Source organism: Zosterops lateralis (genome assembly GCF_965231275.1).
Source record: "Zosterops lateralis genome assembly, chromosome: 22".
Taxonomy (NCBI): Eukaryota; Metazoa; Chordata; class Aves; order Passeriformes; family Zosteropidae; genus Zosterops; species Zosterops lateralis.
In genome coordinates this window covers 3,865,866-3,889,467 of record NC_139782.1, presented here as the reverse complement: position 1 = coordinate 3,889,467, position 23,602 = coordinate 3,865,866, and the positions used below count along the sequence as shown (strand labels likewise).

At 46.4% G+C, this 23,602-nt stretch overlaps 1 protein-coding gene across 5 annotated transcripts in view; it reads left to right on the top strand.

Annotated features, from left to right (window-relative positions):
• Positions 1-23,602, top strand: part of CAMTA1 (calmodulin binding transcription activator 1) — a gene marked incomplete at its 5' end in the record, with an annotated part of 236,542 nt that overhangs the window by 172,400 nt on the left and 40,540 nt on the right. For all 5 annotated transcript variants that reach the window (XM_083876764.1, XM_083876765.1, XM_083876763.1 and 2 more), the window contains 4 exons: positions 7,642-7,795; positions 17,626-17,766; positions 20,040-21,895; positions 23,059-23,185. In XM_083876764.1, the coding sequence (XP_083732890.1) occupies positions 7,642-7,795; positions 17,626-17,766; positions 20,040-21,895; positions 23,059-23,185 (2,278 nt within the window). The remainder of the gene's footprint in view (positions 1-7,641; positions 7,796-17,625; positions 17,767-20,039; positions 21,896-23,058; positions 23,186-23,602) is intronic.

The window sequence follows — 23,602 nt, the reverse complement described above, 5'->3', positions numbered from 1 at the left end:
CCAGCCAGAATTGGAAGCAGCACATTCTGTTGATAGAAACTTTGAAAGCACTTGGTGAATGTCAGTGGAGCTTTGAAATTAAAATTTCTTCTTATTTCAGACCAACTATTATTGTATCTCTGGCTTGGGTGAGCTGGGAAAGGGCAGAAGCCACTTGGGGCATGATTTATAATGCTGGCATTTTCTGGCCAGTGATAGGGTTGGAAGTGTTCTGAGCTGAGCAGTGCCTGAGCTCGTTTGAAATGCAATGACAGAATTCCCATGTAAAGGTTGCAATAAAAACAGAAAGAGGGAGAAGAGATTCTGTACTTCAGAACGAAAAAAAAAATAAAGAGTCCTCACAAATGTCAGCTGAGGGATCTCTGGCTCACACTTGTGGGGAAAAATAGTCCAAATGCAGAAGCAAATCTTTACAGAGCAGCAGCCTGCAAAGAGAGCAGCACTGTTACAGCATATGCAGTACCTCAATATTTACATTTGTATCTGTGATTTATTGGGACTTTGCCCATGTGTGCATGGGCAGAATAACATGATTTCAATGTATTCATGCAGCTGCCGGGCAGAACTCTGCTCCACATCTGCAGTTTTGGTGGTTGGGAGGTTCCTCACTGGTGCTTTAATGGCAATCAAGCCTTTGCCTTGTGTTACCTTATAAAGAGCTGTGTTTTGCTGGAATCCTGATGTACAAATTGGGCTGTAACAGCGAATTTTTCGAGATGTTTTGAAAATGAAAAGCACATTTCAGGTGTAGGACACTGAAATATCATGTGGCTTTGATGTTCTCCTCTGCACTACTTCCCTTGCAGAAGAAATTCCACTATTCTGGAAATGGTTGCAATGCACAGGTTTAACATAGGAAAACAAAGCAGCACTGTGCAAAGTAAGTCTTCAAAGGTGGAGAGCTGGAGTAGCAAAATATACTCTCTGTAGCAAGAGATGTGTGTGCTATAATAAGCCTCATTTGTCAGGAAGAGTATCTCAGAGGAGTTCAAACCCAAAGAAACCTTTGCTTTGCCCTCAGCTCTATTGTTTGAAAATCCTCAAGGCTTTTGCAGAATGAATTGTAAAACTGCAGAGAGCAAGTGACAGGGAGGAGGAGGAGATGCCTTGGTGATTTCCATGGTAAATCTGTCTCCCTGTAGAGGCAGTCAGTGCTGCATGCAGCAGCTGGGTTAAAGGCAGCTGTTCTGCTGTTTCACACTTTTCCTGAGCAGGGTTGTTAAGGAGGGGTATCCCTGAGCAAGCTGAAGTAGGGCAGGTTGCTTTCTCTAAGTTTTCTCTGCGTGCTTTAATCATGGTTGTGTTTTTCTACAAGCAATGGCATAGCTGTGGAAGGCTATTAACTGAGTCAGACTGCTGCCCTGGCACCTCCTCTGACTGACAGCTCAAAGCTATGAAAGTCTCAGGCTGGTCTTTCAAGAATCCAGACAGACAGTAAAAACCATGGGCTTGAAAAAGAGCTTTGCTGTGTGGGTGGCAGCCTGGAGCCCACCCTGGTTCTCAGAGAAAACCCTTTGGAGATGTGGGTGGGAGCCAGGCTGTGCTGAGGGATGTGCTGCTGTTGATGCTCTGCATGCTGGGCTGTGCCAACACCACAAAATGCTTGGATGCCACAGACTCAGGTGTCCTCAGACCTTCCCATGAAACCACTTTCATGGTCTCTGGGGCAGATTTCCCTGCTGCATCTCTGTCCCTGGGACCTCTGTGTCAGCAGCAAAGCTCCCTGCATGTTCCTAGATAAACAAATGCAGTCCCAGCTCATGGCAGAATTATCTTGTCCCTGTCAGCTGCCTGTGGAAGTTAAAGCTTCCAGCTGGGAGAGGTGACACAGATGAAAAGAAATTTCCTTTGTCCAGAAGAGTAATACCTGTGTGAGAAAGAGAAGTGCCTTTTGTTTTATTTTGCTGCCTGTTTCGGGTTATGGAGCATCATCTTCCTGTTACACCTTTTACTAGCACTAGAAGTATTGCTGTGAAAGATAAAAAACATCTCAGAAATCAATTTCTTTTGGAACTTTGGAGGCCAGGAATTACAGCATGTTATTTCTCTGTGTCTTTCAAAGTGTATGTTAAGTAAACATGATTCTCAGGAGTATTTAGAGGCAGCTCTTTCTGTATAAAATATCTTCAAAGATATCACATTTGATGATGTATTTAGTGAGTGTTTGGTATTTGTTCTATATTAGGACTCTCTTACTTTGCTGCTCACACTACTTAAATGCTGCCTGCTCTGTGTGCTGTGCCCTTACCAAGGTATTGAAGGGGAACATGTTATAAAGTATACAGCCAGATGAAATCTTGATTCTCTTTAAAACAATTGCAGGAAATCTCGTAATCTCAAAATAATGTTTTGCTTTCCAAGCCTTTCAATATTTGCACTACGTGAAGCTGTATTGTCCTGCAGCCAGTCTCTTGTCTCAAAAATTCTTCAACTTAACAAACAAAAAAAACTCAAAAGAATTCAGGCTGAAAAACTGGGAAGATGACTCTGTGCTGGCTGATGTTTCAAGACAAGCATTGTATCCATAGGGTATAAATCCTGAGACCCCAGCCATGGCTGGGATGTGGGGATGGTGGGGATGGTGGGGATGGCCACCACCCCAGAGGGGACCCAAAGCTCCTGTACCCAGGGAAGTGACAACTGGCACAAGTTCCTGAGTGAGTGTGTATCAGGATGCTGATTTAACTGCAATTAAAACCACACATGCCCCAGTGTCTCTCTGCCTGGCTGACTCCAAGCAGCTTCTCTTCCTGAGGAAGGGCCAGAAGTTCCAGCAGCTCTTTTGTCAGCTGGAGCCATAGGGGACAAGGTTAATTCAAGGTGCTGTGCTAGCTCAAAGGGATTTTCCAGCAGAAGGAGTCCTGCTCTGCAGCACGGCTGCTTTTGTGTCTGGCTCTGGGGTCTCACTCTCTTCCCTGTGCTCCAGTGCTCCAGCTCGGGTGCCAGGGCCATGCAATGTCTCTGGTAATTGTCTCGTTCTCCCTAATTAAACATGCCCAGCTCTAGATAAATTAAGGCAGTAGGCTGTGTGCTCAAAGGCAGTGGGGTTTTTTTTGTTGTTTTCACAGTTAGTGTGGAAGATTAATATATTCTAAGGCATCAGCCACCAGGTTGCCTTCCATAGCATGACCTCAATTAGAAATTAGTTCAAGGATAAAGAAATTGCTGGGATTCAAACCAATAATCTCGCCCAAAGCTAGTATTTAGTCTCTGAAGAAATTCCATTACTTCAGTGTCTGTTATGTATTTGTGCCTTTTTCTTCAGGTATCTCAGCCTCTGCTCTCAAAACTTTGAAAATCCAGAGGAAACCATCCAGAAAGACACTGCTATAAATAGTAGAAGATTCTGTCATCCATGTGTCTGGGAATAGTTTCATTCACTGGTTTGATTTTTAGATAACATACAGATGATACACAGGCACTCCCAGGAGCTGTCCCTGAGTTACCTGTGGGTACTGAAGCATCATGTAATGGAAACCCCTCAAAACCAAAGAAACCTCTTTATATTGTCTTTTTATGGGATCTCTTTATATTATCTTTTTGGGGGGGTGATAATCTGTCAGACATTAATCCTGTCACCCCTCAGCAGTGGATGTGAATTATCTTCCCAGAAAGCTGAGATTTCCTTTTCCGCCTTTTGGATTATTTGAGAAATACAAAGTAAACCCCAAGAATAAATATCTGCCATACAAGAAAAAAAATGTTATAGTTTTGGGGGTGAAAAAGGAGGGAGAGGAGCACAGGAGCTGCCTGTGCATCTCACTTGTCTTGCTCCACTCCTCCTTCTCTTCTGCTTCGTGGTGTAGCCATTAGAGCTGGAACAGGCTTCACCACCTGTAGGGCTTCACAGAACTGACACAGATGTCCAGTGCCAGCCAGGGGCAAGTGGCTGCATTTGGGGGTAATTCCTTGGCTGAGATTAAATTCACTGATGCTCATCACCCCTGAAAATGATTTATTTCCTTTCATCCTTCCAGCAGGGAGTACATATGCAAAACTTTCAGCTCAGAGGTATTTTTCCAAAGAAAATTATCTTCAGCTGTGGTCATCGGTGATTTGGGAGCCCCTGCCAGTGAGATTTTGCCTTGAGCTGATTGCCTTGGCTGAGCAACTGAAGAGCAGCTGGAAGCTGGCCAGAAATGGCTTTTTGATTTTTGCTTTTAAAAGAAAAAGAAATAGAAAAGACCCAAACTAGCATGCTTTGGTAAGGCAGAGGGTTTTGTGATTATTCTCCCTGAGAAGGGAGACTTCCCCTTGGAAGGGACTGACTCTGGGAAGTGAAGAAGCAGCAAAAGGTGGTTGCTGAAAGGAGAGTTCCCCCTGTGGCTGAGCCAACGTGGAGCTTTGGAGGAACTGACCATTCCTTCACCCCAGCATTGGTCAGCCCTTTGCTGGCTGCCCATGTCCCCCCACACATACCAGAACTGCTCCAGTTTGGTGTTTCTGCTCCTGTGAAAAATCCCCACATGGAGCAGGCAGGTGAACAAACAATCCCTGCTTTAGTCAGGTCATTTCCATGGTGTGTGGTGGGCAGCAGAGGAGGCTGCCAGGCCACTCCAGCCACTGGGATGGAGGGCTGCAGCACCACTATGTGCCACTATCACCTTCTGGATAATGTGTACACTTTCACCATCACATAGTTTTTCTCCTTCATTTTTCATGAGAACTGGCATTAGATTAATGGTGAAGCCATGGAAGAAATGTAACGCTGTGCCAGTCTGATTTATTGACCACTTAGTGCTGATGAAGCTTCAAACAAGAGTCAGACAGATGTTGCAGTTGCATTTTTCTTCATCAAAACCAACGATTTTTTGTGTTTAACCACTTGTTGCACCCTCTCTTGCTTACCCCCCCAGCAGCAGTGGAGTTCCTCTGCCACACTGAGGAGGCAGGAGAAGACAAGGAGCCTTGGCCAGGTCAGGGACAGATGGCAGCACCTTCAACTCGTGTGTGGGGGAAGCAGTGCAACTGCTGAGGCTCCAGGCACTGGAATGATGAGTGGATTTGCAGCAGGAATGTTTCCAGAACCATCTGCAGCCCGGTGCAGGGCTCCCCTTTCTCCCCCCTGCCACCCCAGTGAAGGGCTTCTGCCCTGGTGTGTTCATTGTCCTGACACCTTTCCTATGTGGAAGTTACATTTGTATTTTTTCTTTCACATCTCTCCTGCTCTCCTGGCTGGTCATCACAAATAGTGATTTGCTACTAATTATGAGGTTTGCAAAGCCTTGTGTCAAAACATTTCAATTCACCAAGTAGTTTGGCATTCCTGAGATTTGTCAATCTGAGGTGTAGGCATAAGGAACAAACCTGTTTCATTTGTGTTTATATTATGTACTTTTATATATAAAAAGTATAAATTCTAGTGCCAGTCCACTGTTGAAGTCCACTTGCTTGTGGATCTAAAGCCAGGAAGCCCCATAATCCTGACCTGCTTGGTGACAAATCAGCACTTCCAGGCTGTGAAAAACACAGCTTACCTGAGAGCAAGGTAGAAGCACCTGCAGAACTGCCACATCACCCAGTGCTGTGTCCTTGCTCCCTTCTTTGAAACTTCCCTGGGAGCAAGAGGTGTATTTACATGAAATCTCTGAAGCATATTACTTTTTATTACTTCATCATCTAGATCACTAATTATGTTAAATTAGCTGATGGAGACTATTTGGGTGTGTGGGTAATCATTTTTACTATCAGAACCTCTTCTGAATTATGCACGAGAACTGTGATGTTTCAGACCTCCCCTTTGTAGAACAGGAGGTTGTGATGGTTTTGTGTCCTCTGGCTGTCTCTGTCTGGGGCAGATGTGCCCTGTGAAAAGGAAGATTTTGAATACAGCTGAACACAAAAAGTCCAGTCGTTTGTCCCAGAAGAATCTTGGGAATAGAAGAGCCAGCAATTTTCTTTGCTTTAGCACTTCCCCAAACAGCTCTGAAATAAATTGTTAGCTGTTCCTTACAAAGTTTCTTTGCCTTTTCCCTGTGCAGTACAACTCTTTTAGCACTGGCTGCAAGAATTTGATACTGCTTTCTCACAGAATCTTCACTGAGAATCCCTTGCTTGCAGTTCTATCCATAGAGGGGAAAAATTCAAGTTCCTGCTTGCGTATTTTCCTACCCTAAAAGAGCCTCTCCTCCAGACAGAGGGATGTATCTGTTTACTGAGGTGATGCTCTGCAGGGCTGATCTGCTTTTCATGTTGCTGTCCATGGGCACCAGTGGGCTCCTCACTGCCAGCACCTCCTTACCCAGCCTGGAGGAGTGGGAGACATGACCAGCCCCCCGTGTTCCTGGGGATGGATGTGCAGGATGCTCCCTGTGTGTGGGGTGCACGAGAGGGTCACGGTCACCCTACACCCAGCAGTGCTCAGTGCCACCCTGCCCCTGCCCTGGGCTGCTCCAGGGGCAGCTCCCAGCACACTGGGCCTCAGTGCTGTGCTCTGCCCATAAGAATTCCCTCCACAGCTCTCCTCAGTGAAGGTGTCCTGCTCCAGCTCTCTCCTGGTTTCACAAGCAAGTGCTCCCATCAGCACAACCTGTGCAAGTGGATGATGGGTTGTGTTCCTGCTCCCCCTCGGAACAGGGCTCTAACAGCATTAATGAAACATTAGAGTTTTAATTACACCATTATCCTATTTATTTTTATAAATAATTCCAAAGCAGTCATTAAAGTTTGCGAACTTAGGAGTAAATGACTTAAGGGAAAGAAATCATCTCCTCAATCTTGTTATTATCTATTGAACAATCTCCCTGGGACGCTGTTGGGGAACTGGCGGAGTTGTTGCTGCTGCTGTTGTTAAGATGATTCATTTACTCGCAGGGTGGTAACACAGAGCTCAGCTCCTGCTCCAGGTGTCGGTGGGACAGCACCGCAGTGCGTCAGAGCAGGGTCCTCCCCCTCAGCCCTGCGGGAAGGGAGAGGGGAGAGGGATCAGCCTGCAGGATCAGCTGTGGGGTCAGCTGTGGGGTCAGCCTGCAGGATCAGCTGTGGGATCAGCTGTGGGGTCAGCTGTGGGGTCAGCCTGCAGAAAGCCAGCACCTTTCTGTCCTCCTGCCGCTGTCCTGCAAAGGGCTTTTCCAGTCCCGACCTTCTGCAGTTTGCAAACATCTTCAAAAGACAAGGAGTTACAGGCTTGTCTGTAAAGAGCCCATGTTTGGGGGGCTCTGTAATACTGTTTGTGAGCCTCCTCGGCTCTTCCCTCCTGCCTTCTGTCACTGTATGGAGAGTGTAGCTGTTCCTGATGTTCTCAGGTGACTTTCTGTATATTCAAAAAACACTGATGTGAACCAGAACTGATGGAAGCATTGTCTCAAACAAAGAAAAGGTCCCTTAAACCAAAGCATATCACCTGGTGTTCATTGTCAGTGGTGTTCACAGGGCTATTGCAAGTATTTGGTGTTGTAAGGGTTGGAAAAGAGGTTCATGCTGAGCATACCAGTGGAGCAGGAGAGTTGAAAGCAGAGGGCCCTCAGAGTGGAGGAAGACAATGTGCAAACTGCCACCTCTTCTAAAGAGCAGCTCTTATCTCGCAGAAATCCTGTACAGTCTGGGGTCTGATCATGATACTTGCTGTCACAGTTTTAATCAGGAAGTTAAATGCAGAGTGGTGGCCCCATCAACATAACTCTTGGTGTGCTGTCCCTGCAGAACCCAGACATTGTGTTGGTGCACTACCTGAACGTCCCGGCCATCGAGGACTGCGGGAAACCGTGCGGGCCCATCCTGTGCTCCATCAACACCGACAAGAAGGAATGGGCAAAGTGGACAAAAGAGGAGCTCATCGGGCAGCTCAAACCCATGTGTGAGTATCTAGAGCTGGTTTTGCTTCTTTGCTGTATATTTAGAGCCAAGTGTCTCTCACAGCCAACAACCATCCTGTGAAGCAGTCATTTGTCCATCAAACTCATCTTGCATCTGCACAATATAAAGCTTTCTTTCCAATGTACAACACTTCTGGGATATGCATGGTATGAGAGCTGCCCAGACTGTCCCCAAAGAGGTCTCCTCTGCACACTGGGGAAAATTGTGCCTGTGTTCTTACATGTTCTAGGGCTGTTTGTAGGCACCTGCATTCCCCCAAGGGCACTCCATGTTTGGGTGGTCACTGTCAGGTCACAATGGGTTGCTGTAGCTTACAGGTGGCCCCATGGAACTCAGTGTTTTGAGTTGAGCAAAATCTCCTACAGTTTTGAACTGTGCAGCTTGAGAAGGCTGCTTAGGTGTGCAGAGTGATGGGGAGGTTTGCCCTCAGACAGGCAGTTCTTTGAACCCCTCTGCATCTGCCTTGGTGTATAATATTTTCCTTTGCATCACAGTTATATTGTATGTCTTGCCCTGGAGAGCACATTCCAATGTGCACACAAACGTCTTTTTGCAATGAAAGAAAAATTAGACACAAAGTGGGTCTATAGCCAAGAGAAAATGAACTGCAAAAGCCACAATACCAAATGTGAGTTTGGTACCAGGTCTGCTTCTGTCCCTGCCCCCTGGCCCTGCCTGGATGCTGGTGTCATGCCCAGGCTCCTGTAATTGGAGGTCTCAGCCATGGAGTGCATCCTCTGTCTCTGCCATCCGTGAAAGATCAGCCTGGTGCTGACTGCAGCGTTGGTAATCTGAGTTTGCAGTCCTTTGTTGCATCCTGAACTGTGCAGGCCCATGTATTCCTTTTCCACACAAAGCTGGAGGGCTGAGGAGGATAGAGAAAATGACACATTTGCCCCTGGGGCTGATTAACTTAGACAGAAATCCAGGATGTTGGTGTAGCTGAGACTGGACAAGTACCTTAACATTAAACAGGAAAGGAAGCAGCAGGCTGTTAAAAAATCTGCAGTGCATCAAGAAAATTATGTGAAAACTACAACGAACTCGCCGTAAATTTAATAACACTTGGCTCTTTTATGTCTCAGGAGGGAAAAGTGAAATTCTGCACAATTATTCAGAGTATATATGCACGTACACGTCTCTGTTTATGGGTACATATCCTGGGAAACACATCCTTAGAAATGTAGCTACAATAAAAGCTTTGGATTCTGATCAGACCTAGAAAACAAAGAGGACACAGATAACCGTGTTCGGGGAACACAGAGGGGCACTGCTCGCCAAGAAGCCATCAGATTTGGTTCCAGTTATAGGGTGTGCCATGAAATTCTGGAGCCAAGCACATTAGTTTCATCACATTTTTGCATTAATCACATTCTTTCACAGACTTCACAGTTTGATTGCCTGATGTTTCCAAATTTCTCTGCCCTAAAGCAGATTTGTCAATGGCTTAATCAAGGCGTTGTGCATGGTGTCACTGGTGCAGTGACAGTCTCACCCTTTTACCTGTTCTCTGTTGGGGTTTGTTGTGTTTTATTCCTCTGGACTTGGAAGCTGTGTAGGGGTTTTGTTGAGGGTTTTGTCTTCTTGGTTGCTGTTTTCCATGAGAATTTCTCATTTAAGACAAGTTAGTGATGATTACAGCCAGGGTGTGGGTGGAGGTCCAAAGCCTCTGTACCTGCAGGTAGGTTCCCATTTCAGACCACTGATGTCATTCAGGATTAAGGGAGAGAAGCTCATACTAGTTCTGACTTTGGGGAAAACACTTCCTCCTGGTCAGAGGTTGGTGGCAGTGTCCAGCTCTTGACTCACTGACAAGTGCTGTTTGTTTAAGTCCTACTCAGCCTGGGCTGGAGTCAGGTGTTAAAACTGTTGACCTCTGTCAGGTATTAAAGTTTTTCTATCAGAATAACTGATAGACAAGTCAGTGGTGTGGGAGCATGTTCTCTGGGCCATGTGTGCCTGCAGAACTAAAGGCAATGTGGCAGATGGCTGGCAGGGTGAGCAGCATCGGTCCTGGAGTCCAAGCCAGACAAATACATCAAACTGTTTTTCCTGAAATGCAGAGAGACCCTGGCTGGGATGATCAGGGGGTTTGTTTACATTTCTTGCATCCATAATTCGCTCAGCTCCCTTTTCCTTCCATGCTGCATCCTCCCAAAGTCAGTCCAGGCCTCCAGCAAGTCTTCAGCAGCATCAGGGAGAGGCAGCAGCTCCTGGTGCCAGCCTTGTCACCCCTGTGAGCAGAGCAGGGCACTGAAGTCTGGGTACTGAGAGGTGGCTTCTGCCCTGCTCCTGAGGGAGACCTCTGAACCCAGAAAGAGCTTCTTGGCTGGCTGCAGGAGTGATGTTTGCTCATTCTGTGACTGTGCTTGCACTGGTGGTTATGGATTAAAACCCCACCTTTTTGGAGTGGCCATAGAGCTCTGAGAGCTCTGTTGTGGAAACAGCATTAACTTGTTCTAACATAGCTGGTGTGTGAACTAATTAAGAGACTGAAATGAACCCATCTGAACATCCATGAAAGGTAAATGCTGCAGATGCTCTAAGGATTTGAGGTTTTCTCAACACCTCCAGCTGAGTTGAGACTGTAAATAATTAATTAATCAGCCTGACTTCAGCTTTCATGGCTTTGGTTTTTTGCTTTAGTTCTGAATCTTTTTGCCACCTGCCTTCACACTGGAACATCCATGACCTCCTGATTGTCCTCTCTGGGACCATCACTGTTGGCTTGTCACACCTCAGTTGGGCAGTCCTAAAGACTGAAGTGTGTGAGTGTGGAAGCTCATCCACATTCCTGACCTTCCACAAGATGATTCCTTTCTCCTTGCAGGCCTGGAGATGAGACCCCTTGTCTCAGAGGTGTCAGCAAGGTCAGGGAGCCCAGGGAAGGCTGTGACACCTCCACTGGTGCCAAACCTGGCATATTCCAACAGTTGGGAGCATCTCAACTAGGTGTCTCAATCAAAACGGTTGCCGTGTGTGTGTTGCTTTGGTGTGAATGCAAATTTTGGGTACATTTGTGTAAAGTGAATAGCTATAATACATGGAAATTCTGCAGGAATGTTGTCCGAGGCACCTGTAAGTCATTTCAGGATGCCTGGTGTGAAGAATGAGCGTCAATTTGGCGTAGCTTTCAATTCCCCCCCCTCCTTGTGCCCCATTACAGTCTTGCTTTGAGATTTCTCTGAACAGATTAGCAGATGTCCTTAGAGGCATCTGGTGGTTAAAGCAAATACAGTGGCAGAATCCATCACAGCAGAATTCTGTATATAAACTCCATATGATCAGCAAATTGTGGGCCAGCTCATGTTGAGGGTTTCTCCAAATCATCCCCTTTTGGCTCTCTCATCCTTCAGCTGGCAAAGTATGACTTACAAGCTCACAGCTGGTGCTACGTTGCAATCCTTGTTCCAGGTCCACTATAATTAAGAGCTATCTTCCTTTCAGAGGAAAAGCTTTTTGCATTTCTCTGCTGTGTAGGAACTGCGGGCTCCTGTTTGTGCTGCCTGCACACAGCCACAGCTGGGCAAGCTGGAATTTCCACGTGTGCCCATCAGTCAACGGGCATGGGCTGCTCTTGCCTTTTCCCAGAATCCCTAATTCTGTGTCAGTGAAGCCATCAGGCCTCCTGGAGGTGGCCCCAACCTGCATCCCTGTGTTGTCATCACTAGAGAAAGCATCCAACGCCTGTAGCTCAGAACAAAACTCAAATAGCAGCAATTGGCATTAATGCAGTTTGAAGAATTGAATTGTTGGGGAGTTTTATCTTGGCTTGAATTTCTATTCAATTTCAATAACTCTGTTTAAGGATTGGGGTTATATTTCATCTTAAAAGATCAGTTGTACAAAAATGCTATATGGGATGAATTTTACAATTCCCCAAGCAGTTTGTCTGAGCTCCAAAGTGCCCCTCAATGGAAACTGAAGCTTGCCAGCTTAGCTCAGCTGACCGCGTAGAAAGCAATGTGGATTCTTTAAAAAGACATTGGGTTTAGTATTGCTGACATCCAGTTTTACTGCACTAGTCTGGGTTTTTATTAAAAAGAGAACGGTAGAAGGTGCTAGATAGGTTCTTACAGCTTCTCACCCACCACTTGGACTTGGAGTGGCCCATTCATATTATCTGTGTGGCCATCATCAGCCTCCTGTTCATCAGCCACCAGCTCAGCTCCTCATCTTCCCCCAACCCCCTCACTGCTGCAGGTGTGCAGCTCTAAGAAGGAGTCCCATGCAAGAATACACTTTTCTCCCTCTGAGATCTGCAATGGTCTTTAAGTCCCCAGAGGAGGCTTGATCCTGTGCCTAAATGGGCCACTCTGTAGGGAAACAGTTGCCCTTGTGGTCCAGTTTTACCTACTATGGACAGTCCTAGTTTGCCAAAAGAACAAAATTAGGAACTGTGTTTTATCTGGTGCCTTTCAGCTGTGTTTGGAGACACCAAAGTGAAAGAATCCCACAGGGTGCTGACAGCAATCCAGTAGGAACCCACCATTATCAATAATGGAAACTAACTTGAGGAAACCTAAACCAAATATTTTCCTCACCCCCTTAAAACTTGGGTATTAAACCAGATGCAGCAATTGCTGGACCTCTCTGAGGAGGCTACGGGCCCACCAGCCTTTGTTTCCTGTTCTTCATTAGTATTTTATCTCCTTGGCTGTAGTGACTGGCAGACTCAGTCCTGAGCATCTGCAAAGGTGTCAGTCCACATCTCCCTGGCAGTGCCACCACTGAGATGTGAAAACCTGGGGAAGGAGAGCTGGGATCCCCTGGAGGAGCCGTGGGGAGAAGGATGGGAGCCTTGGGAGAGGCTCACGGCCCTCTCTCTGTGCAAGCCGTGCTTATGAGGAATTTTTTCCCCCAAATACGCCAAGCAATATCTTTGCTAAAAAAACCCCAAAGCAAACAGACAAAAAGAAAAAAACCTGGAGGGAAAAAAAAAATAACACTAGAGAAATGGAGAGGCCTTGCCGGGCTCCGTGTGGGACGGGGACACGCTCCCGGTGCTGATCCCGGTCCCGGTCCCGGTCCCGCCGCCCGTTCCTTATCCGCTGGCGCCACCTGGCGGCCGCCGGGCGCCGTTCCCGTGCTCTGTGCAGGAGGAGGAGGAGGAGGAGGAGGATGGGGATGATGCCCTTGAGCCGCAGCCGGAGGAGGGCGAGGACCACACGGGACGGGTGGAGTCCGCTCTGCTCCTCCATGTGCGGGCAGCTTGGGCTTCACTGCTCTGTCAGCAGGGGCAGGAGCGCGGCTCTAAGCGGCTTCAAACAGCCGCGTCTCGTCCTGCTGGTCCCCTCCAAGGGACATTGGGCAGCGTGTCTGCCCAGTGCCTGTGAGCATCCCTCTGCATGGAGCAAACCTTCCAGGAAAGGTGTTGTTTTGGAAGGCAGACATCTCTTTAAAGAACAGCTCTGAGCAAGGTATTTTGCCTGCGTATGAGTCCGTGCAGGACATTAACATTCAGGGGGTGTCACTGCTGTCCCCAGCAGTGAGGCTCAGGTAAACCCGTCCTTCACAGCCAGTAACGAGTGGAAAAGGAAGGCTGGAAAATCAAAGCTAAACTGTGTGTGGGCGTCTGAGTATGAAAGGATAAATCTAATGGAAATATCCTTCAGCCAAACTGAGAAATCAGAGCAGGGCCTTTACTTCTGTCAACAGAAAGGCAATGGAAATTGAAGGGACAAGGCTGCCATTTCCAACTGACCATCGCCATGGAAACACCTCTCAGTGTCAACACTTGGTGGAGCAGGATGTGGGCAGCAAGGCAGGAATGGGCACTTGGACAAAGGACCTGCTCACGCTCTGAGCAGCACTTTGGGGATTTTTAAAGCACTTTGTGTGGGTCAGGGGTAGCTGAGGGCAGGACTTCTGACACCAGGGCTTGCAGCAGACAAGGTACATTGGGAGGGAGAGCCAAACAGAAACATGACATTGATGATTCTAGATGTTTTAGCTCTATCACTCTATCCAACTTAACAGTTTCATATGGGAGATCTTATTGTTGTTACTCAAGTAACAAAAGACCAAACTGAGGCAGAGGAGCCACACAGAGGGTACAGGGAATGGCTTCATCATGTACTGCACATGTACATGTATGTGTAAGGTGTGTTCTAGGGGGGTGTATGGAAGAGCAAGGTCTTTGGAATAAAACCAGGAAGTGTAAAATGCTTCAAGTGGCAAAGATAAATGTCTAAGAGCATTCAGAAAGGGTGAAATGATCAGACTGAAAGGAGGGTATTTTAGGGACAAGTTTTGCTTAGGGTAGAGAAACCACAGGGAGAGAAACAGGGAAATAGCTGTTGATGGTGTTAGGTCTAGAGTGATGATGAGACACTGAGGTATAATTCAGGTGATGGGGAGGAGACCTGCAAGACAGGAGGACTGCAGGCCTGGAAATTGTGGAGGACTGAGCACCACCACCAGCAGCAGAAGGCAGAAATAGCCAAGGTGGTGTAAGAAACTTGGACAGTCATATGTTTCATATGTGCAAGTTTCCCTTGGATTCTGAGCAGCCTTTTTGCTGGTAATTCAGATCATCTTTCATTCCTTCGCTCATGGTGGTCAAAGTCCTGGCAGTGCTAATGAACGAGGAGCTGCTGGGCACTATCATAAAGTAATTTTTTATTGCCTTTTCTTCAAAAGAGAAGAAAGGTGAGAGCCCAAGCTCATGAAAAGAGATTGGAGCAGCATTAGCACTGAGTTGTGGACCTTCCTCCAGCCTCACTTCTCTCCTTTGAGCACCCAGTGCTGCACCAGTAACTGTCTGGCTGCACTGCCTCGTGCTGCAGGCACTGTGCAGAGGGTGTGTGGCAGGAGGAATGTGTTGCTGCTGTAATGCAGCAGCTTTTAGACCCCTCTGTGCTATCACTGAAAAGAAAAGTGTTGAAGCAGTTCACAGCTTTCATTTTAAATTATCAAGAAATGCAGTGGGAGTCTGAACAGGAATCCGGATTAAAATCCTTTCCAGAATTTCTGTTAAGCTTCAGACTTTTTTTTTCCCCCTTTTGTGTTCGTATATTATGGCTATATTTAATCAAACATAGTTCTACAGTGGTTTCACTTCTTGAACCACTAAGAAGCAGAAAGAGTATGTGTGTATGCTTTTTATTAGCCTTCCTTTCATAATGCACTTTCTTCCCTATAGAAATCTCCTTTCCTGCTGATTCATTATGTGTCAGGAAGCCAAGCGTGACATGTTAAAAGCCATCTTGATAGTGTTTGGTATTCAGTACTAACAATTCACCAGGCACAGGAGTCTTTCTTTAAAAGAGGGAGGAAGAAAATCTGCATATTGGATGTGCCAACATAGTGGATAATTTGCATTAAGCATCCAGACATTCTTTTTTTGCAATCTGTCACCCTTCACTGGCTTTTTATTTTATAACCTTCACAGCATATGGGGAACATAAGTACTGAAAAAAAGTGGCACCACGTGGACAGAAGCTGGAGCCAGAGCCCTTTAGGATCAGCTGGGTCAAGGCTAGAGAAGGACCTTTCCTCTGCAGCAATTGATCCTCAACAGGACTTTGCTATGCTGGAAGGACCTGAAAATAATAGGCATGGTTCTCTAAGTACCCAGCTATAAAGCTGTCCATTATGCCTTAGCTCCTAGCTCACAGCTTGATTCAGACTTAAGAACCATCATCATGAATACACAAACCCCGAGCCATGATTCACTTTCCAGACTTGCCCCCACGATGTGCTGCTCATCCCAGGATTTAGCAGCAGTAGGGAGCAGTGCTGCCATCCTGTAAAACAGGATGCAAAGCTGTAAAACAGGCTTTCTGTACCCAGCAACACGGACACCAGCTCACTTCTTTAGCAGAGTGTTTCTGAAGTAACCAGAAATTACTTAATGCAAAGTTTCTCAATAATAATTACAGTTCAGCAACTTTGTGTTGTATAGCTGAATGATCCAGAATACTTGACTGCATTCTAATCTCACTGACAATGTATCTTTTGTTAAAATTGCTGTTTGAACATCACTCGTTAGACATAATATCACTGGTGACAGAACAATATATCTTAAATAATAAAATGAATGTGAGCAGAGGTAGTGAAGTGGCAAGCGTGTCTAACTTAGATGTAATAACAGACACCGAGTGTTAAGAGGAAATCCAAAACTGTGAATGTACTAGAAAGCAAAATCTGTTGGGTACGATAACAATAAATGTGGTCATCAAACAAACATAGAGGGACTTATTACAAAACTATCTGCAGCACTTTAAATAGTGATATGGGGAAGAATACTTATAAACCTGATTTACAGTATTTCTGCAGGTTTTCCAGCCTGGCCAATAGCAATGTGAATTCTGCAGTATAAAACTAGACCAAGATGAGATGCTGTTAGGCAAAGTGACATTAGCGGATGATGAGGCAATACAGCAACAGGTCACAAGAAAAGCAATAAAACTGCTTCACAGAGGAGATCCAGGAGTTCTGCTCCACCAGATGTGTGTGACACACTCAGTGAGCAGCATCAAAGAGGAGAACAGGAGACTGTTCACAGGATATGCTGCCCCTGTGACCACAGTCATTAGATGTCACAAACATCCCTTCATTTGCTTCTGATCTCCTTGCACAATGCTGCTTTTGGCTTGTGCCCCAGCCTCTGGCTGTACAGGAGCATCAGCCCAACCTGCTGTTGCCAGGATTTCATCCCTTCACCACGCAGGGATCTGTGTCTTTACTACAAAGCCTAAATCCATGGGACTTTCAGCTTTGATTTTGTGTGTTTGGTTTAAGGATTTTACAACACAACATGCAAAGAATGTGCCTTGATAGACTATGCCAAAGACACTGCTGAAAAGGAGCTGCCAGGCATGAGGACACCTTGGAAATGTTGTTGTCACTTATCAGCACTTTCCAAAATCTGCACATGAGCTGTGGTGCATTTAAAGGATAAATAAATAATATGCAAATACATATTGCTCACAGAGACATTAAAGGAGACAGAAGATGCTTTGAGTCAGTTGTTATGGATAAAATATTTTGTAAGTGCCATTTCCATTGTAAGTCAGGTTGCAAATATCACTGTTATAGGAAATTCTGCAACTAAAATATTCTGAGAGGGAGTCTTTATTCAAATCATGTATCTGCATGCAGTCTGGCATTCTTATTTAAATAGCTAACAGGCCCAGAGAGTTCCCAAGAAAAGGGCTTCAGTTTGCAATGTGTTCTGTAACATCACCCACCTGTCCGTCTTCCCAAATTACTAAAAGGTCATCCAAGTCTGAGGAGGAACTCACACAGTGTCTGTTAGTCACTCCCAAAAAAATGAGTCAGCCTTCAGTGCTGCTACCCGGGATCTGACAATGAAGACCTGGCAGAAAGTTTGCATTTGCTGTTACTCTGGTGTATTTTTGGCTGCTGATTTTACTATAAAGCTGATTTTGTTTTCATATTAGACAGAAAAAGATTCCAAAACACTCTTTGGAATTGTATTGCTTTACTCCAATGGAACCAAGTCTTTTGTTGTTTTTGGGTTTTCAGTGAAGGCTGCCAGCACTACAGAGGGTCATTGCAGGTGCAGAGTCTCTGTTAGCAGAAGACTGAAATAGAGCCAGATACTCCACTGAGGAGTTTTTCCTCTATATATACCTAATTCAGGAATTGCCTTTGGAAGCCTGTTGATACCAAGGAGCAGAGAATAGTAAACCAGTATCCATTACTCTTCCTTTTTACAGGTCTCCTTTCAGTTCTGACATAAAGCAGCAGGAATGGATTTCTGCTGGTAATTTGGAGTGGCTTTTGATAGTTTTGGCATGATTATGCAGTTTATGATGAGAAATTTTACTGTTTTCTTTGCAGTTCATGGCATCAAGTGGACATGCAGCAATGGCAACAGCAGTTCAGGGTTCTCAGTGGAACAGCTCGTGCAGCAGATCCTCGATAGCCACCAGACCAAGCCCCAGCCTCGGACACACAACTGTCTCTGCACTGGTACCTTGGGTGAGTACCTTGGGAGGGCACAGAGTGACTCAGCTTCATCCAGTCTGGGAGCAGAGTTTGTAGTACTGAGGTGATAAAAATGCTGTCTCATGAAACACTGGGACACGATGAACTTGGAGACAGGAGAAGTTTCGAGCATAAAAAGATGCAGCTGGAACTTCTGGAGAAAATGTCAATGCTTTCTAATAAATGCAGTCCATACTGCATGAGCTGCTCAAAAAGATGTATTCTCTTCTACATGTGAAAATTCTGTTACCAAAGCCTCAAAATCTAATGTTCTTCCAACTTCACCCTATGAATTCCTTGGCCTGCAGTTCACTTTTTTGGAGAAGTGCTCAGGTGGTTAACTGCAAGGTATCACTGAGATAAGACAGGTCTCATTTAGGTATCATGAAAATACAGATCTCTTTCCTGTTAAAGGAGATGACCTTGTTTTGGATGACACTACAGCAGCAAGAAACAGCATCCTTAGTGTTAGCATTTCCCACAGACAGTGGGAGGCTAAATGATTCACTTTCCAACTCATCTGCTTTGTAGCTGCTCCTTTCTAGCACTTTGGTCAAATAGAGTATATGACACATTAACTAGTCTTTAGCAAAACTTATAAAGGAAAGTTGTCAGTGCTTCAAAGGGTTTATTTTTTTCTTCTTTTCTTGAGCAGTTGCATTATACAATCAAGGCTTAAATAAGAATGATGACCTCTGAAATACCTGAGTTTGGATTAAAATTCACCCCTTAAGGCTCAGCATTTGATCCAGGCTTGCAGATCTGAACATGAATCCTTTTATTCTTCCCTTTGATGTTTTGTCTTGTGCTAAGTCTGCTCAGTGGTTTTTAACATAACAGTATTGCTTTGTTTTGTAACTGGCTTGCACATTGACACACACATTCCCAATCCCTTACTGTCATCCACAAATACAGCAGCATGAAAGCCTTTCCCTTGTTCCTGTTCATTTCTATACCTAGGAGAATAGAGAGATTTAATATTGTATTTAGTCTCAAAAGCACTATCTTGAACTACTTTAAGTGACCTCATTCAAATCTTGAACACATAATATAGAAGTTCCCCTTCAAGGGCAAGCAACAAAAGATTTAGCAAATTGCAATGGCTACATGGATGCTTTATGTTGCCCAGAAGATGGCATTTGTAATTGTAGCCATGAGCTATAGTGAGGAGGCTTCTCCCCCTGCTTCAGTCATTCTGCAGTTCTGTAATTAATGTTCTTACCTCATTCTAGGGAAAATTAATCAATTAAGGAAAGAAACATCAAAAATTCATGGGCTGCTGTTCTTTAAACAGCAAAAGCAGTCCCTGCACCAGAGTTTGTGACTCTGGTGCCTTTGCAGACAGAACTGTTTATTTCATCCTGCCTGATCACAAGCTCTCAGGAATGCAGGTGATGTTACCTTTAGAGGCCAGTAAAGGTGCTGTCTGTTTTAATTCATGGAAGATTTTCTTCTGGTGGCCTCTGCTTGAATATTCTTCAGCAGCTCCAGTGCTGTGTGTACTGTGTGTTCTCAGAGCACAATGTGTCTGTCAGCACAGGAATGGCTGAGAGTCAGAGAAACACATCACCATCCTTATGGGAGGGCAAGAATGCTTTGTATGGCTAATGGGTTATTTCTTTAATAATTTGATTGACAACTGCAAGACACAGTGATGACAGGAAGATGTGGGCTACAATCTAAGCAGCAGGGTGATGCCAGGGACAGGGGCATGATGTGGCATCTGTCACCTCCAGATTACTGGTCAGCATCTATGCCCCAAGAGTGGTTGTCAAACTTTCTGACGTCACCCAGCAGAGAGACCCGAGCATTTGTGTTCCAGAGGCTGAGGTCTTGTCCGTGGGGGAGATGGAACAGGGCCCTGTGCCACAGCTGATAACAGCAGCACTTGCTCTGCAGACCTTGCACTGAGATTAGGCACATTTAAATAACTCTGAAGCTTGTCACAGATGCCAATTCCCCTCTGCCTGATCGGGGCAGGGGGGAAGGGGGCAGGTGATGCATGTGGGGAGGGTAGTAGTGTCCATGTGCCTGTTATGAGGTTGCTGTCATTGCATGCAGTGGATCTGTGCATTAGACAGGACCTGTACTCTGGCACTGGTGAGAAATTTGTTTTATTTCCAAGGCCTCTCCTGCTCTCTCATGTGTGTACTCACTCACTCTCACACATCTATGCACAAGCATAGCTGTCCCTTGCCACAGCCATGAGATACATTGTCCTAATTTTTGAATTTACTGAACAGCAAATACTTTGTTTTCTGGCACAGGGGCAGGAAGCAGTGTGCATCACAAGTGTAACAGTGCCAAACACCGCATCATATCACCAAAGGTTGAACCAAGGACAGGTGGGTACAGCACCCATTCAGAGGTACAAAATAACGATGTCTCTGAAGGCAAGAATGAGCACAGTCACGGCAAGGCCTCCAGCCGAGAGAAGAGGAACGGCAAAGTGGCAAAACCAGTGTTGCTCCATCAAAACAGCACTGAGGTTTCTTCCACCAACCAGGTGGAGGTCCCTGACACAACCCAGAATTCTCCTGTGTCCATCAGCAGTGGGTTAAACAGTGACCCCGATATGGCAGATAGCCCAGCTGTCACTGGTGTGTCCAGTATGGCTGTAGCATCAGTTATGGGAAGTTTGTCACAAAGTGCCACCGTGTTTATGTCAGAAGTCACCAGTGAAGCTGTGTACACCATGTCACCCACGTCTGGCCCAAACCAACACCTTCTGTCCTCAGATGCAGCTGCACAAGGACTGGTACTTGCTGTGAGTTCAGATGGACACAAGTTTGCTTTTCCAACAACTGGCAGTTCAGAGACCTTGTCGATGCTGCCCAGCACTGTCTCTGAGGAACTTGTGCTCTCCACAACTTTAGAAGGAAATAGGAAAATTCCAGAAACCACCATGAATTTTGACCCAGACTGTTTTCTTAACAATCCCAAGCAAGGGCAGACTTATGGTGGAGGAGGTATTAAAAGTGAAAGCATCAATACCAACATAAGGCAGTCACCCACAACAGAACGTAGCTTCAACTTCAATACAACCCTCACAAAAGAAATTAAAACTGAGGACACATCTTTTGAACAACAGATGTCCAAAGAAGCATTTTCCTCCACTTCTGCATCTAACACTCTCACACTCAGTACTGGTTCAGGTCTACTTCCATCTGGAGGAGGTCTGAGCCCAAGTACCACCCTGGAGCAGATGGACTTCAGTGCCATTGACTCCAACAAGGACTATTCTTCCAGCTTCAATCAGACCGTCCAGAGCCCTCACGTCCATCAGACCCCTTCCCCCAGCTTCTTTCTGCAGGATGCCAGCAAACCTCTTCCCCTTGAGCAAAACACTCACAACAATTTGAATGACACAGGTAGCTCATTTGTGAACACGTTAGGAATCTCCAGTGTGAAAACAGAGCCCTCGTCCCAAACCACTTCCAACTGTAATGGCACAGTGGAAACCAGAATAGAGTCCACCTCTTCTCTCCAGCTCATGCAGTTCCAAGCAAACTTCCAGGCTATGACTGCAGAAGCTGAAGTTCCCATGGAGACCTCCCAGCAGGCAGAAGGAAATGAAAATCTACTTAAATCAGGGGATCTTCAAGCCTGCAACACAGAACACTACTTGCAGCCTGAGGCCAACGGGGGTATCAGGAACGGAAACAACCTCCCTATCCTCCAAGGAAACATGGTACAAGGACTCTATCCTGTGGCCCATCCTAGCTTAAATAACTCCTCCAACATGGAGCTTAACTTAGACCACTTTGACATCTCCTTCAGCAACCAGTTTTCTGATCTAATAAACGATTTCATATCGGTAGAAGGTGGGAGCAACGCTCTGTACGGACACCAGCTGGTGTCGGGCGACAGTGCTGGACTGTCTCAGCCCGAAGACAGTAACAGAGCGACCTACAACCAGGCCGAGATGTGCATTCCTTGCTGCAGCCCCCAGCAAGCCAACATGCAGCTGAGCAGCACGGAGAACGGGGCCAGCACCATGGCGTACATGCACGTGGCCGAGGTGGTCTCGGCAGCTGCAGCTCAAGGCACTCTGGGCTTGCTGCAGCAGAGCGGGCGCCTGTTCATGGTGACAGATTATTCACCTGAATGGTCTTACCCTGAGGTAAGTCAGTCCAGGGCTTTTACTCACTCATGTTTATTGCTTTATCTTTAGGTGCTTTGTTAATAAGGGATCTGTTTTGTTAAAGGTTTGAAAAGGCTTTTAAAATATTTCTCTCCAAGTCAGAGCATTCAAGGCCGCTTACATGTCTGAGTGTACTTTTAATTAAGCACTTCATTATCCTGACAGGGTCCTTTCTTCACTTAGGAAGCATCTGAACAAAAAGGCATTGTTTCATTCAAAGCCAGGTCTTTCCCACATGATGGCTTCATGGTGCTACCCAGGCCCGGTAGAGCAGCAGAGTTTGCAAACTGGAGCTGTTCCTTAAATATGTCACTGATGTTCCTAGTAGAATAATTCAAGGCCTGCACAGCCTTAATGAGCTCAGCATTTCCCTCCATCTCACTGACTTCCAAAATCAGTCATATGCCCCATAAGCTGAGAATGGCAGCAGCACAGACTTTGCTGATGTGAAGCAATGAGTGGGGACAGAGACTGTTTGAGCCACTAATGGGAAAAGAAGGTTATTTTGAATTTTTTAAAAAAAGGAGGGTTTGTTTTCATAGGCCCGGCCTTGGAGCACTGTTGTGTCTGTCGGGAGCTGTGCAGTCACTGCCCAGGCCGGTCTCGCTGTCCCGCAGTGCGGAGCTGTCCGGTGTTCGGGGCCATGGGGCCGGGGCCGGGGCCGGGCATTCCCGGCCTTCCCGAGCGGCGGCGGGCGGGGAGAGCTCGGCAGGCCCGGGCCGGTACCGGGAGGGCCGCAGGGGGCGGGGAGCGGCACCAGGCTGAGAACGGCACCGGGCTGGGAACGGCCACGGGCTGGGAACGGCCACGGGCTGAGAGCAGCACCGGGCTGAGAACGGCCCCGGGTGTCTCCGTGTCCCCGGGCGGGGAGCGGCTCTGTGTCCCCGGGCTGTCCCGGCCTGTCCCCGGCCTGTCCCCGGCTGTCCCGGCCTGTCCCGGCCTGTCCCGGCCTGTCCCCGGCTGTCCCCGGGCTGTCCCGGCCTGTCCCCGGCTGTCCCCGGGCTGTCCCCGCCTGTCCCGCCCGTGTCGTTCCGTTGGCGGCCGCCAGGGGGCAGCACGGCCGCGGGGAAGGGGCTGCGGCTCCGCCCCGCCGTGGCCTCTCCTCTCATTCTCGGGTCTTTTCCATTTTTTTTTCCTCACAGGGAGGAGTAAAAGTCCTGATTACCGGCCCGTGGCAGGAAGCCAGCAATAATTACAGCTGTCTGTTTGATCAGATCTCAGTGCCTGCATCTTTAATTCAGCCAGGGGTACTGCGCTGCTACTGCCCAGGTAAGGAGACTGCTCTCACCTCTGGTGGTGTCAGAGCCTCATCATGTCATATACACCTACAGAAGTGCATAGGCGTCTAGAAGATCTTCCTTTTTCTTTGACCAATTTAGTGTGAAAACAGCAATTTGGCATCCTGATACATTACAACAAGTACTATTCAGAGTCTCTGAATTAACTTTAAAATAATTATTTGAAATAATTTAAAATAATTCTAAGCATTTCTTTTATTTTGAAAGAGCAGATTAAAGAGTAGCTGTTATTCAGCATGTACTCACTGCTCTGCAGACTCCCTTTGCCTACATTTTGCTTTTTGCCGCTTACAGCATGAGAACACCTCTAACAATCCCCACTGAGATTTTCAGCAATATGGCCCTCAGTATATGACTTTAAGTGGATGCAGAATAACTTATTTCATTG